Genomic DNA, 14,310 nt, shown 5'->3' with positions numbered 1-14,310 from the left:
CTCGCACTGAGCCCCTCTGCGGCCTTCTCTGGCTTGGTGTGTCTCTCCCACCAAGCCTCTCCCAGGTTGTGAGCTCTCTGGATCTTCTGGGAGCCCCCTGAGGTCCCCCCACTTTGGCCCATAGCCCAGGCCTTGCTGGTGCCAGCCAGGAGCTGCAGGACGAGCGTGGGAATGAACAAATGCATGAGTGAGTGGGGGGAGTTCACTCATTCCTCCACAAATATTTATTGAGTGGCTACTGTGGATCACTGACCAAAACAGACCCCAAGTCTCCCAGCCTCGTGGAACTCACATTCCAGGGAGGGCAGCAGAGGGAGCAAAGAGGAAGGCTACCAGCCCCAGAATTTGTTGTGCTTCCCCATTTTGACAGCCCCCCCGCCACAAGCAGAGGTGGGTTTGATGATGCCCAATTTGGTGCCTGGCCTGGGGCCTCAGCCACAGGTCACACATCACACGGGGCCCAACCGGGAGCTGGTCCCACAGGCAGGCCCCACCCCGTAGCTCTGATGCAATGAGCTCAGCTCTTTATTCCAGATAGAGGCGTCTCTTGGCTTCCTGCTGGGTGTGGTGGCCTCCTCCCTTCTCCTTTGTTCCTCACCCCCTTGGAGCCCCTAGAAGGCAGGGGTTTTTCCTTCCCCATCTATAGATCTGGGGCAGTGGTCCTACCCTGGGGCCTCTAAGGGGGGTCCCCAGCCCAGGGACCCTCTCAGCATCAAGGTAGCAATAACAGCTGTTACTACTACCCTCACAACCCCCACCCCTGCTGCCTGCAGCCCTCCTGCAGCAAAAGGGGTGGAATGGCATAGCTCAGAGAGACTTGTCACCTTGCCAGCTTAGAAGCTTGATCCCTCCCATGATTCCCCAATCCCCTCTCCACCCGCCCCAGGCCCAATCCAGGCTCAGATGCCCTCCTCTGGGCACCTGCCATGGTCTCCACTCTCACTTCTGCAAATGTAACCTCCCTCCCTCCAAGGTCGGGGTGGTCTTTCCCAGAACACAAGGAGATGGAGCTACCCCCTGCCTAAAGCCCTTCATAGTTCCCCATTCCCCTGAGGACAGAGTCCGCACCTCCCCCTGGACCACAGCAACCTGCCCAGGGTGTCCCAGTCTCCCTATCAGCAGTCCCTCCAGGCAGATGGAGCCACGAAGGACACCTGCAGGCCTGCCCACCCCGCAGTCACGCTGCTCTGGCCCCCGGGCCTTTGCACCTGCTGCACTCTGCTGGGAACACTGTTCACCCAACTAACTCTGCCAGCTCATCCTCAGTCCTCAGTTGGACAAAGCCTCTGTCAGCAGTTTTGCACCCCACCTAAACCTGCCGTTACAGCCCTGCACATGCAACAGGCACCCCCCAAGCACGGCTGTCCCCCCATTGGGCTGTGAACTCTGGGAGGGCCAGAGTAACGTTTGGGAAGGGATCCCCGGAGTTTGCTGGGTTGTTTCATTCTTTTAGCTTCTTATTTAGAAATCATTTTCAAACTTAAAGGACAGTTGCAAAAATAATACAAAACCCATATAGAGAACACCAACATATTTCCAATCAGATTCACCAACTTTTAACATTTTGCCATATTTGCCATTTTCTTCCTTCCTATTGCCTGTTTTCTAAATATTTGAGTAGGTTGTATATATCATGCTCCTGGAACACTTACTTCCATGTATGTTTCCTAAGAACAAGGATATTCACTTATGTAACCACCTTAAGTACAGTTATCAAGTTTAAGAAGTTTATCATTGATGTAAAACTTCAAGTCTCTATTCCAATTTTTTCATTTGTCTCGATAAAGTCATTTTAGGCATTTCTCCTTCATTATTAGATCCAGTCCAGGACCATGTATTGCATTTAACTATTATTGTCTCTCTCTCTTTTTGATACTTTATTTTTTAGACCAGTTGAAGGTTTATATAAAAATCCCACAGAATGTACAGTTTCCATATGCACTCCCACACAGTTTCCCTTTTATTAATATTTGCATTAGTGTGGTACATTTGTTACAGTTGATGAATCAATATAACCATAATTGTATCGTAAACTAAAAGTCCCTAGTTTACACTGGGGTGCACTCGTTGTGTTGTACAGTTCTATAGTTTTTTTTTTTTAAGTATTTATTGTGGTAACATACATACAACATAAAATTTCCCATTTAAACTACTTTCAAGTATACAATTAACTGGAGTTAATTATATTCACAATGTGCTACCATCACCACCATCCATTACTGTTTGGGGTGCCTTCCCAGCACCCCAAATAGAAGCCCTGCACCTATGATGCATTATCTCCTTAATCTGCCTCTCACCCCTGGTGACCCGTACTCTACTTTGTCTCCATGAATTTGCATATTCTAGGTTGTTTTTTTTTTTTTTTTCATATAAGTGGAACCATACACCATCTGCTGCATTTGAGTCTGGCTTATTTCACTCGGCATCACGTCATCAAGGTTATCCATGTTGTAGCACATATCAGAACTTTCTTCCTTTTTATAGCTGACTAATATTCCATTGTATATAAATATCACATTTATATACAATGTCCATCTGTCCATCTGTGCTGGACCCTTGAGTTGCCTTCCCTTTTTGGTTATTGTGAAAGATACTGCTATGAACATTGGAGTACAAGTTATCTGTCTGTAGCCATGTTAGTGGGTGGGAAGTGGTATCTCATTGTGGTTTCCATTTGCATTTCCCTGATGGCTGATGATGTTGAGCATCTTATCGTGAGCCTATTGGCCATTTATATATCTTTTTGGAGAAATGTCTATTCAAGTTTCTTGGTCATTTTTTAAATTGGGTTGCCTTTTGTTGAGTTGTTGTATGTCTTTATGTATTCTGGATATTAGACCCTTATCAGATCGATGATTTGCAACTATTTCCCTCATTCTGTAGGTTGTGTTGTCACTTTCTTGATAATATCCTTCGATTAACAAGTTCATAATTTTAATGAAGTTCAATTTATTTTTTCTTTTTTTGCTCATGCTTTTGGTGTAAAGTCAAATAATCTCTTGTACGTTATCCTGGATATATTTCCTTATGTTTTTTCTAAGAATTTGATAGTTTCAGCTCTTACATTTAGGTCGCTGATCCATTTGGAGTTAATTTTGTAAATGATATGGATTAGGAGTCCACTTTTATTCTTTTGCAAGAGGAAATCTAGTTTTCCTAGCACCATTTGTTGAAGACACTGTTCTTCCCCAATTGGGTGGACTTGGCAATCTTGTCAAAAATCAGTTGGCTATGGAGGTGATGGTTTAGATCTTAACTTTCAATTGTTCCATTTTTCTTAGTTCCAGTACCACACTGTTTTGATGATTGCAGCCTGGCAATAAGTTTTGAAATAGGGAAAGGCGAGTCCTCCAATTTTGTTCTTTTTCAAAATGATTTTGGTCATCCAGAGCCCTTGCCCTTCCATAGGAATTTAATGGTTGGCTGTCCTAATTTCTGTGAGGAACACTATTGGGCTTTAGGTTGGGATTGTGTTGAATTTGTAAATTGTTTTGTATATCCATGACCGTGGAATATCTTTCCGTTTATTTAGGTCTCCTTTCATTTCTTTCAGCAATGTTTTGTAGTTTTCAGGTACAAGCCCTTGAGATCCTTGGTTAAATTTATTCCTAGATATTTGTTTATTTTACTTGTTATTGTAAATGGAACCATTTTCTTGATTTCCTTTTCGGATTGTTCATTGCTGGTGCATAGAAACACCACTGGTTTTTGTGGGTTGATCTTGTACCCTACAACTTTACTGAATCTGTTTATTAGTTCTAGTAGCTTTTTTGTAGATTCTCTGGGATTTTCTTATATACAGGATCATATGATCTCAAATAGGGCAAGTTTTCCTTCTATCTTTCCAATTTGGATGCCTTTTATTTTTTTCTTGTCTAATTGCTCTGGCTAGAACTTCCAACACAATGTTGAATAGCATTGATGATAGAGGGCATTCTTGTCTTGTTTCCAATCTTAGGGGGAAAACTTCTAGTCCTTCTTCAAGTATGATGTCAGCTATGGGTTTAGCTTGATGTTTACTGAATTAACATAACTTAATGTGCTTTTGAAGAATTAAAAAAGAGGAAGATGGGTTTCTTATTTAAAGGACCATGCATTTCATAGATGGGAAGTGTGTGGGGGGGGCATAAGCACAGGTCCTGAGTAGGCCAAAGGTCAAGATGGGCTCCCTCTTGCTCCCAGTTAAGAGGAATGAATTAGGGAAGGAGAGAGGAGGGTAAAGATCAGGTGAATGAATCAGTGAATAAATGATAAATGCTTCTGACTCTGCAGAGCATACTGTCCAGCCAGAGAACTTGGCTTTCTCCACCCCAGATGTTCCTTTGGGCCCACGGCCCTTGTGGGGGAAGAAAACACTCAATTCCAGCCCAAAGCCCTTTGGAAACAATTCCTGATGCCCAAAGATGGAGACCAGAAGGGGGTGTGTGTTTCGGGAGTGTGGGGTGAGGTCCAGAGCGCTAGAGTTCTGGGCCCCCAGGCTCTGTTTGATAGGGGAGGGAGATTGGAGGCTCAGGCAGAGTAGGTGGTAAAAGGGGAGAGGGGACGGAGTTGCAAGGTTCCTGGCCCCATATTGCCTCAAGAAGCCCAGAATGTTTCCTAGATCACAAAGCAGGTGTCCAAGGCCATCAGGGGCACGTCTGATCCTGCAGAGCCCAGCCCAACCCCCAAGGACCAGGCCTGCTCCTGGCCTCCTGCCCTCTAGCTTCTCTGGGCCTCAAGGCTTCCTCTGCAGGAGTGTCCTGCAGCTGTGACACCTTCCAGAATTCACAGAATTTCATGAGAGGCAGAATGGTGCAGGGTCCAGTACACCAGAATTAGCTTGGGTTTGCATCTCACAAAACACCTTTTGCTTTGTGACCTTGGAAAGTTTCTTAGCCTCCATAAAATGATGCTGACAGTACTGTATTATCTCCTTCGCAGGATTGCCAGGAAGACTGAGCAAATTATCTATAAAGCACCCAGAATGGTTTAGACACACAATTTGTGCAATCTAACTGTTCCATCTACATTATTACAAATCCCAGGGGCTGCCAGGGACTTACAGAGGCCACGTTGTACCCTAGTTCCCTAGGCCCCTTTCCACACCTTCCTGTCTACTCTGCAAAACAGTCCCATGCAGAAAGAAGACAGGTTAAGAGAAGGAAAGTGACTGTCCCAAGGTCACACACCTGATGGAACTAGATCCCAAGCAGGAGATACCATTGCCCAGCCCCTGGCCTCAAAGGCTAGGCTGTGCTCTGTCTGCAATTCTCACCTTGTTCTTCTGACCCCACAGTGCCACCCAGACCCAGCATCCTCATCCCAGACCTTGGCAGGGCTGAGGGACAGAAGGAGGCAACAGCCTCCTGCTTAAAATCCAGGATGATCAATTACTCAGTCAAGACACTCATCGAACTGCTCTGTGCACTGTTCTGGGTGCTCTGATAGATCCACCGTGACTGGAAGGCAGATGTCAAGCAGGCCCAAGAGGGCAGGGGCTCAGGGGAGCTGCAGGTTACCCCAAAAGCTGGGGAGCAGGGAAGGCTTCTTGAAGGTAAACTTCATAGGACGAACCGAGTGGTTCCTGGTGTAGAGTGGGGGTGGGGGCCTGGCCCCTTTCAGCCCTGGCCAGTTGTCAGAAGACTGAGGCTCCTACAGCCCCCTGGGCTTAGGTGGGGGAGGCAGGTAAAGGGCCAAACGCCTGAGGGCCTGAAGCAGCTGCCCTAGAGCTGGGTTCGTGCCCTCCAGGGGTCCACCTCCTCCATGGTTTCTCTGGCTCCGCCCCCCCATACCCGCAGCCCTCCTCTGCAGTTTCCTGCCCTGCCACTCCCGGCTGCACGGCCATGGCGCCAACTCCTCACCTTCTCTGCCTCCTGGCTGTTTTGATGGCAGGCCTGGCCCAAGGCACCAGGGACTCCCGCAGGGCCCAGGTAAGTGCTCCAACCTGCTCCTCATATCCTCCCCAGGGCTCACCCATTCAGAAGCAACTGGCTTGTCATTCCCCAGAGGTTGGAGCTGTGGTTGGCAAGCCCAAGTTCACATGGGGCATCAGAACAGGCTAACAGGTTGCATGCTGGGAATCAAGTCCCTGCATGCCTAAGAGCCAAAAGGGGGCCCCCAGCACTGATTCCCCACCTGCCAGGACCCAGGCCCGCAGCCACTGGAGCTGAAAGAAGTCTTCACGCTGTTCCAGACCCAGTACAACCGGACTTACTCAAGCCCAGCAGGTACCGACTACATGTTCCAGGCGAGCCCTCCCCACTCCCATTTTAGGAGGAAACTGAGGCTTGGCGTGGGGGATGACCTTGGCCAAGGCCACTCAGCAGGATGATGGCAGGGCTGGGGTGGACTCCCTGGTTTCCTGCAGGCGGGGGTGGATACAGGATCCTTCCCTGGCATGAAGCTGGGGAACAGGTAGCAGCTGCCAGGGGTCTGCCCCAGTCTTAAGGGACCTGCTGCCTCCATAGGCACATCCCCGTGATCCAGGCAGTGGACAGAGGACCCCCGTGTACCCATGAGTTCATTCAGCAGAAGCCCAAGGCTGCCTGTTTTGTATCGTTTTATCCCGAGCTAGGGACTCGCTCCCTGCCCCCCATAAGCCGCCAGTCCTGCTCCTGCCCCTGCCCCCACCCTGGGTTTCACCTCCCCGGAAGGGGGCCATCTGAGGCCGTACTTTCTCCTGAGCTGTCTGCCCTGTGGCCCTGCACCCCGTCTTCCCCCCATACCTCCAAGCTGCAGCTCCAGACCTGCGGTCAGAGGTGTGAAGAGGAGGTGGCCTGACAGGAAGCCCAGCTACCCACCTTTCTCTTCTGAGTCACTCCGCCTCTAGACCCCTTGTTGCTCCCCCCCAGGGTAGGGAGAGACACCCCATCCCCCTTCCTGCCTCTGGGGAAAACCTAACCTCATGTGGGCTGGGCAGCCACTTTCTCCGCCCACATGTGTGCAGCGGGGCCTGTGGGGGCTCCAGGAAAGGAGCCAACACTCACCTGAGGTGGTGACCTGAGGTGGGGCATGGCTGCCCCGCCAGCGGCCACTTCCTGCCCCTGAGGCTTGACAGCTGGCCCTTTCGGTCCAGAGCATGCGCGCCGCCTGGACATCTTTGCCCGCAACCTGGCCCTGGCACAGCGGCTGCAGGAGGAAGACTTGGGCACAGCCGAGTTTGGGGTGACCCCATTCAGTGACCTTACAGGTACTGGGACCCCTCTCTCAACCCTGAGATAGTGGCTAGGGAAGGACTGCCTTCTCCTGGGATTCAGGCAGGTGAGCAGGTCACAACTGGGGATTTCACTTCCCAGAAAGGGACTCAGGGCCAGGCATCTGGCTGCTTGCTCCAAATCACAGTGGGCAGCAGTGGGGCAGGAACCCTGAGCTGGGTCCCAGCCTAGCTCGGGGAACAGAGAGATGTGGGGCCAGGCCTCAGTTTCCCTGATTTGCCGCCTCCCAAGGTCTTATGGGGGTTCAAATGGCCAAGGATGTGGACAACTGGAACAGGACAGGCAGGATAGCAAGGGGGAGAGTCAAAATTGTGATCTCAGTGATTCCATCTGTCCCCAGAGGAGGAGTTTGGCCAGATATATGGGCAACGGAGGGTGACTGGAGAGGTCCCCAATGCGAACAAGGCAAGGTCTGAAGAGTGGGGGAAACCAGCGCCCCCCACCTGTGACTGGCGGAAGGCACCTGGTGTCATCTCACCCATCAAGGACCAGGTATCTGCCCCCACTTAGTCTGGCCAATCCAGCCCCAGCAGTAGGTGGGAGATGAGCAGGGCAAGGCCTGGACACCTCGACCCACCCCTTTTACCCACCAGAAAAACTGTGCATGCTGCTGGGCCATGGCGGCAGCAGACAACATCGAGGCCTTATGGGGCTTCAAACACCATCGGCTCGTGGAACTCTCTGTGCAGGGTATGGCTGGCAGAGGGATGGGCAGTGGTGAGGAGAGGGCTGGGGACCTGGACACTCATGCTGTCCCTTCTTAAACCAGAGCTGCTGGATTGTAACCGCTGTGGGGATGGCTGCAAGGGTGGCTTTGCCTGGGATGCATTCACCACTGTTCTCAACAACAGTGAGTAACCCACGTCTGGGCAGCTGCAGGATGAGGTGGTCCAGGGTGCAAGGGAGATGGGGGTCAGTACAGGAGCTGAGTCTCCTTCCTTGTGTTGCTTATTGCTTCCCCAGGAGGCCTGGCCAGTGAAAAGGACTACCCGTACCGGGGGAACACCAAGTCTGATAGGTGCCTGCCCAAGAAGCACAAGAGGGTGGCCTGGATCCAGGATTTCATCATACTGCCGGCCAACGAGCAGAGTGCGGGCAGGAGGGGACACAGGCGGGGATGAGGGTTGAAAATGGAGGGAGAGACAGACCAGGATGGAGGCAGGCAGACTGGGCTATAGACAAAGGTAGAGAGACAGAAAGGGAGGCACACTCCCAGCATGCTCTTGGTTCAAGGGCCAAGAGTAGGGGCCTTGAGGTGGGTGGGGCCTGATCACACCTTCTGCCCTCAGTAATCGCCAACTACCTGGCCACCCATGGCCCCATCACCGTGACCATCAACAAGAAGCTACTGCAGGTGGGATGGCGTGGGGAATGGAGGAAGGCGGCAGGGGGAACGGCGGGCAAGGGGAACAGTGCCCCAGACTCAGCCCCTCTGCCCCACCCCTGCAGCAATACAAGAGTGGCGTGATCAAGGCCAAACCTACCACCTGTGACCCCTACCATGTGGATCACGTGGTCCTGCTTGTAGGCTTTGGCAAGAGCAAGGCAGTTCCGGGGATGGGGGCAGAGGCACCCCAGTCTCGTCCTCACCGCTCCACCCCATACTGGATCCTGAAGAACTCCTGGGGTGCCAACTGGGGCGAGCATGTGAGTGTGATCTATTGCTGGGGGAGGGGGATAGATAGGGCAGGGCAGAGCTCTCCCCACCTTCCGGCCCTGACATTCCCTAACTTTGCAGGGCTACTTCCGGCTGCACCAAGGGAACAACACCTGTGGCATCACCAAGTACCCACTCACTGCCCGTGTAGATATATCAGCTAAGAAGCACCCAGTCTCCTGCCCACCCTGAGCTCCCCCAGCAGCCCCTCTGCTCTCTCCCGCTACACCAGCTGCCCACTCACTGGCCCCAGCCCCAGGTTTTTGCACAGCCTCTCAATCTTCTGGCTACAGCCTGAATAAACCAAGACAGGATGCCTGGCTTCCAAGTGAACTTGACTGGGATGGGGGAGATGGGGGTAGGAAAGGCACACACTCCATCCCCAGGGCCAGCATACACTTGCCCTCCTTGACACTTACAGACACATATACACGGGCACACCCGCATGCACACACACTCCCACCCTGGTGCAGGCACTTACAGCACCTTGGCAGGAAGCCACACGTGTCCCCCACACAGGCTCCTCCCATTGGAGCAAAGGTCTGTCTCCAAACTCATGGCAACTTTATTGTGAGGGTGGGCAGGGCAGCGGGTGAGGGGCCTCAGTCGTGGTAGAGGCGCAGGAGGCAGCCACGTAGGGTGCCCATGTAGCGGTCCCAGAGGGCCTGGTGCCTGTAATGACCAGTGAGGGGGACAGTCAGTAGCAGCTGATGCCACTGAACACGGGCCACGCCAGAGACACTGCTCCAAACCCTCCATCCAGCTCAACTCATTTACTCCCACAAGACGCCAAAGAGGCAGGTCTTACACCATTTTCACGTCTGAGGAAACTGAGGCACGGAGAGGTTAAGAAACCTGCCCAAGGTCACCTAGCTTCTAAAAGGCAGAACCAGGACTCTGGTACACAGAAAACACTTCCACCCCCTAGGGCAGCAGAGCGGGGAACCCTGAGCCTGCAGGAGGGCTGGGCCCTGGCAGGGGACTGGGTGGGTGAGGCTGAGTGGGACAGAAAGGCTGGGGTCTCACCGGAAGCCATCCAGGGAATGGACGGACACCGAATACTGACTCAGGAAGAGCCGCACATCACTCAGCGGCCAGTGGTCGGAGCGGCAGGGTTCCACAAACTGTAGGCCCAAGGGAACATCTAGTGCTTACCACGGCCCGGGGACAGGCCAGGTGGGGGTAGGGGCGCTGGGCAGGACAGCTCACCTTCTCTACCAGGTCCACGAACAGGTCTCTGACGTCCTTATTGTGGGTCAGCTTGGCGGCCACATTTACCAGCCCCCGGGACAGGTTCTGCGGGGCAGGGATCCTGGGAGTTCTGCCTGCTGCCCCAGAGTCTGAGGGCTGAGCCCCCATTTCCTCCATCCACTTCCCACAATCAATTTATTCCCCACTGTTTGTGAGCTGCCCCCCCCACACAGGCCTGCAGAAGGAGCAGCAGCGCCACCTGTCGGTCAATCTCTGGCATAACCAGAGCGGCCTGGGGCCAGGTAGGCTGAAGACGCCCAGGGGACAGAGGCTGGATTGGACCACAGACCTTGAAGTTGGCTTCCATCTCAGAGAAGACGCCGAGCTTGCCCCGGAGAGCTGTGCACACCAGGCTGTACACGGAGACAGAGTCAGCCCTAGGGCCCTCCCAGCTGCCATCTCAGGCCCCAGTCCCAGGGACACCCCAAGGTCACCTCTTGTGCAGGTCCAGAAGGTCCTTGTCAGCCACCAACATCTTCAGCTCTTTCAAGTCCTGGAGGAACTCCTTGTCTAAGTCCATGTCCATGTCGTCCACCTGGGAATCTGAGTGAAGCCATAAGGGGGTTAGAGTGAGTGATAAACCCCCTGCCGTGATGTCCTGAGCCTTCCTCACTGTGTCCCCTTGCGGAGAAGAGAAAATAGAGTCTCAGAAAAGTAGAGACACGGTGTTATCAGGAAACTGGGATAAGAGCAGAGGTGGCCCAGGTGGGGCCTTACGGAAGAAAGGATGCAGGGAGCTGGGGTCAGCAGGAGAAAGCACTGGTGGGGGGCCAGGCCTCGAGAGGACAGGGGAAGGCCGAGCACCCGGCACAGCAGTGGGAGCCTCACCAATGGCTCCGAGGGTCCAGTTCTGGATCATGAGCTCGGCACAGAAGGCAAAGTCACCGAAGCTCAAATACTGCAGCTTCTTCTTCCCCGTCTCAAAGCGGTTGTTGGCAAAGAAGACAATGGCTGCATAATCCCTGCAGCGAGGGGAGAGGGAATTCTCTTGGGATTTGAAATCCCCTTTGGGCGCCACCACCTGCCACCTCGGCTGGACACCTGGGATTTGGCCCCTCTGCCCTAACTCACTGGGTGACCTGTCTCAAGCCACCTCTCTCTGGGTGCCTCCATCCTATCTGCGCAAAGAAAAGGTTTCTGCTCAGGTTTCCTAAGGGACAAAACGGAGACCTCAGCGGAACAGCTACCATTTCCTGAGGACCTACGAAAGGACAGGTACTGTGCCAAGGGCTTTACCTCATTTAATCCTCCAACAGCCCAGCGGGAACATGGCTGCGCTGGGATCTCAAACCAGGTCAGTCTGCTCCAAAGTTTAGACCAGAAGTGGGAGAATCATACCACCAGCACAGCCAGGAGGCCGAAGGGTCTGGGGTGGAGAAGGTGGACCAGGCCCAGGGCCCAGGGAAGTGGTGTGCAGGAGAAAGTGAGAGCTGACTCCTCCCCCAACCCCTCACCTGGCCAACCGGTCAGAGAGGAGGAAGTGGTGCTGGATGTTATCGACCAGAGAACCCCGCATTTCCTCCACCATCTTGAAGACTCGCTTAAAGTTGTCAAACTGCAGGGTAGATAGGGAAAGAGGAAAGAATGGGTAAGAGGGCAGTCACCCAGTAAAATGTTGACTGAACAGTCATTTACCACATAGCCACTTATCCAGTCAACAAACAGTTTGTTATTCCTTCAGCAAACTATTAATTATTTAGTACCTCTTACTGATTCAACACATGTTGATCAGCTTTGGCCATCCTGTCTTGGATAAATGCTTACTCACTCTTAACTCTAAATTCGACCCTATTTCAGCACTGTACTCTGCAATTCTTTAGGAGCTTGAGCTAGAACTGACCCTGCTGGCTACACCCCAGGAAATCAAAGATGAGTACATGCTAAGCTGTCCCCAGGGTGGCTCACAGGAGACACAGGGGGAAAGACACTAAAGGTCCAGAAAAAGAGTTAATTCCTCCTGGCACCACCAGAAAGGCCCATGGGGGAGGTAGCATCTCACACTCTGCTTTGGATGTCAAAGAGTAGCTATGGCCAAGGAAAGACTCCTTCAGATAGAAGAACAGGCCAAGGATGGTGACAGTTATTGACGGAGACAGTGGTTGTCAATGAAAGTTTACAGGCAGGGAAAGCCATAGCCATATCTGGGTTTTGGGAAGGTCACTCTGGATGTAGGGTAGGGGATAACTTGGAAGGGGCAAGAATGGGGGAAAAGGAGATGGGGGATGCTACTGTTGCCACAATCAGAGAGCCTAGGAGACTGGAGCTGGGGCAGTGGCCAAACGGATGCAGCCAAGGAGAGAACAGTACATGGATGTTGGGAAAGAGGGGGCGGGAGGGGTGTGGCACCCACCTGTCTTCGGCAGCTCTTGAGGGTGATGCCTGTTTTGGTGCTGATGTCCTCCAGGTCCTTCTTGGTGCCCTTGGACAGCTTCTTGCCCAGCACCTCCCGCACAAAGGCCTCATCAAACGCATAGTATCTGCGGGGTGGTGGAGGACAAGGCTGACCCTGTATAAAGGAGGGGTAGGGGGGAGGCCTTGACAGGTCCTAGGTTCTGCTCCCAACTTTCTGAGTGCCCGGGTAAGTCCCATTCCCTCCATGGGCTTCGGTTTCAGCCTGCAAAATGGGTATACGGTGAGAGTGGTTGCGGCTACCCCACCAGCCCGCCAGGTGAGCACCTCTCGATGAGCAGCGCCTGTCGGGAGGGCGGGATCTGGAAGATGAGCTGGTGCAGCAGCTTGGGCGGCGCATGCAGCAGACGCTCGAGCATGTGGAAGGTGCGGTAGTGGTCCATGGTGTCGCTCTGCAGCACCGCTGCGGTGGCGCCCGTCTGCTCCAGGATCCCTGAGCGCACCCGCAGGGCCACCGCGTCGCTTACTGGGGAACCGGCGCCGGCGTCAGGTCCCACTTCATCAACTCCAGGGACCCTCCAGTGATCCTCCAGTGACGCCAGCGCCCACCCCTCTACGTCCCTTACCCCCCGATCCCCGGCTCCTGCCCGCAGCCCCACAGGATGATCAACTCCTGGCCCCGCCCCTTCTCCAACCCAAAACAACCGCTCCGCCCGACCGGGCCCCCAGGTGACCCCCCACAGACCCGAGTAACCGTCCAGCCAGAGGCGATACACATCCTCATCGATAAGGGTCGTGTTCCCCACGAAGATGTCCAGCTCGCTGGTCATGGCGACACCCGGGCCCGGGCACCCGGTGAAGGAGTGACCACTGGCCCGGGCCCGGAGCGCCGCCGCCGGGGCACTTCCGGGAACGCCAAGATCCCGCGCCGGGCACTCGGAGCTAGAGAAGGACCACTTCCGGGGCAGGCTCGGCGGGGGCGGGGCGGCGCGGGAAGGGGCGGAGCAGTAGCCGGAGTGGGAATCCCAGGCCCATCTGTGCCCCCTACGCCCCCCTCCTCATTATTTCCCAACACGGCGATTAGCAGGAGGGCGTCGGGAACCGCCGTCTCCCGTCATTCTCCCCTCCACCGGCCCCTCTGCCCTCCCATGGCGAGGTTTCCCTCCCACCTCTCTGTCCTCTTCCACGCCTCCCTACTTGGTCTCTGAAACTTAGGTGTTTCCCACGGCTGTATCCTAAATCTCTTCTCTGCAGAGAGTGTATGGCCCGACTTCCGAGGGCTTTTGTTTGGGGTCCCTTCGCACAGCCTGCGAGCAGCACCTCTCTGGGCCATCTCACCTGCTCCCAGGGCTTTAACCACCCCCCCACCCCCCATCTCCCACCCCCCACCCCCCCCCACCCCACACACAAGTTAATGGGATTCTGCAGCCCAGAGCTCCGAGTCCACAGCGGTGGGCCGCCTGTCTCCCAAGTCCCTCCACCTCACCTTCCTATAGGCCCGTCGAGCTCAACATATCCCCCTCTCCTGAGTATGTTACTTTCCTGCATCCCCATCTCAGTGGCAGCCCCAACATCCACCCGGTTCTAATGTCAGAAACCTGGGCATTCTCCCAGACTGCTCTCCCACATTCTTTCTGCTGATTTTGCTTCCTGAATGTTTCTGGTATCTATTTGCTCCCTTTCCATTCCCCACTGGCACTGCCCCTGCCAGGTTCTTCTGCATAGCTCTGGCCACAGTATTCTTACTTATCTCCCTCCTTGCACTCCTCTCCCCTCCAGTCCATCCCACACAGAGCAGCTGGAACGATCTTTCTTTTAGAAATGCACATTTGATTTAGTTACTCCCTTGTTTGAAATCCT

The 14,310-nt window shown here is 53.7% G+C and overlaps 2 protein-coding genes across 2 annotated transcripts; one reads left to right on the top strand and one right to left on the bottom strand.

Moving 5' to 3' along the window:
• The first annotated feature begins 5,781 nt into the window (after nucleotides 1–5,781).
• CTSW (cathepsin W) lies at nucleotides 5,782–9,164 on the top strand. The gene is made up of 10 exons (XM_077115671.1): nucleotides 5,782–5,909; nucleotides 6,122–6,206; nucleotides 7,055–7,168; nucleotides 7,534–7,685; nucleotides 7,787–7,883; nucleotides 7,963–8,043; nucleotides 8,157–8,282; nucleotides 8,483–8,547; nucleotides 8,643–8,840; nucleotides 8,932–9,164. Exons 1-10 carry the CDS (start codon nucleotides 5,823–5,825, stop codon nucleotides 9,040–9,042), a joined length of 1,116 nt encoding a protein of 371 aa, XP_076971786.1. The 5' UTR covers nucleotides 5,782–5,822; the 3' UTR covers nucleotides 9,043–9,164.
• Nucleotides 9,165–9,397: 233 nt separating this feature from the next.
• Nucleotides 9,398–13,394, bottom strand: FIBP (FGF1 intracellular binding protein). Its single transcript, XM_077115672.1, has 10 exons — nucleotides 13,196–13,394; nucleotides 12,778–12,976; nucleotides 12,452–12,578; nucleotides 11,556–11,656; nucleotides 10,930–11,063; nucleotides 10,536–10,644; nucleotides 10,391–10,454; nucleotides 10,060–10,146; nucleotides 9,877–9,974; nucleotides 9,398–9,522 (listed from the first exon to the last, which is right to left on the bottom strand). Exons 1-10 carry the CDS (start codon nucleotides 13,278–13,280, stop codon nucleotides 9,453–9,455), a joined length of 1,074 nt encoding a protein of 357 aa, XP_076971787.1. The 5' UTR covers nucleotides 13,281–13,394; the 3' UTR covers nucleotides 9,398–9,452.
• Between the last annotated feature and the right edge of the window lie 916 nt (nucleotides 13,395–14,310).

Source organism: Tamandua tetradactyla, chromosome 9 (assembly GCF_023851605.1).
Source record: "Tamandua tetradactyla isolate mTamTet1 chromosome 9, mTamTet1.pri, whole genome shotgun sequence".
NCBI classification, from domain to species: domain Eukaryota; kingdom Metazoa; phylum Chordata; class Mammalia; order Pilosa; family Myrmecophagidae; genus Tamandua; species Tamandua tetradactyla.
Note: the sequence above shows the minus strand (reverse complement) of the source record. Positions and strands in the feature narration are given on the sequence as shown.

What these genes read in the sequence shown, in the direction of transcription:
- CTSW (XM_077115671.1), top strand. Translation starts at nt 5,823, where the DNA reads ATGGCGCCAACTCCTCACCTTCTCTGCCTCCTGGCTGTTTTGATGGCA. An exon ending in CACCACTGTTCTCAACAACA is followed by an intron (nt 8,044 to 8,156) that starts GTGAGTAACCCA and finishes TTGCTTCCCCAG; the next exon opens with GAGGCCTGGCCAGTGAAAAG. An exon ending in GTGCCAACTGGGGCGAGCAT is followed by an intron (nt 8,841 to 8,931) that starts GTGAGTGTGATC and finishes CTAACTTTGCAG; the next exon opens with GGCTACTTCCGGCTGCACCA.
- FIBP (XM_077115672.1), bottom strand. Translation starts at nt 13,280, where the DNA reads ATGACCAGCGAGCTGGACATCTTCGTGGGGAACACGACCCTTATCGAT. An exon ending in AGATGGAAGCCAACTTCAAG is followed by an intron (nt 10,147 to 10,390) that starts GTCTGTGGTCCA and finishes CCTGCCCCGCAG; the next exon opens with AACCTGTCCCGGGGGCTGGT. An exon ending in TCGTGGACCTGGTAGAGAAG is followed by an intron (nt 9,975 to 10,059) that starts GTGAGCTGTCCT and finishes TTGGGCCTACAG; the next exon opens with TTTGTGGAACCCTGCCGCTC.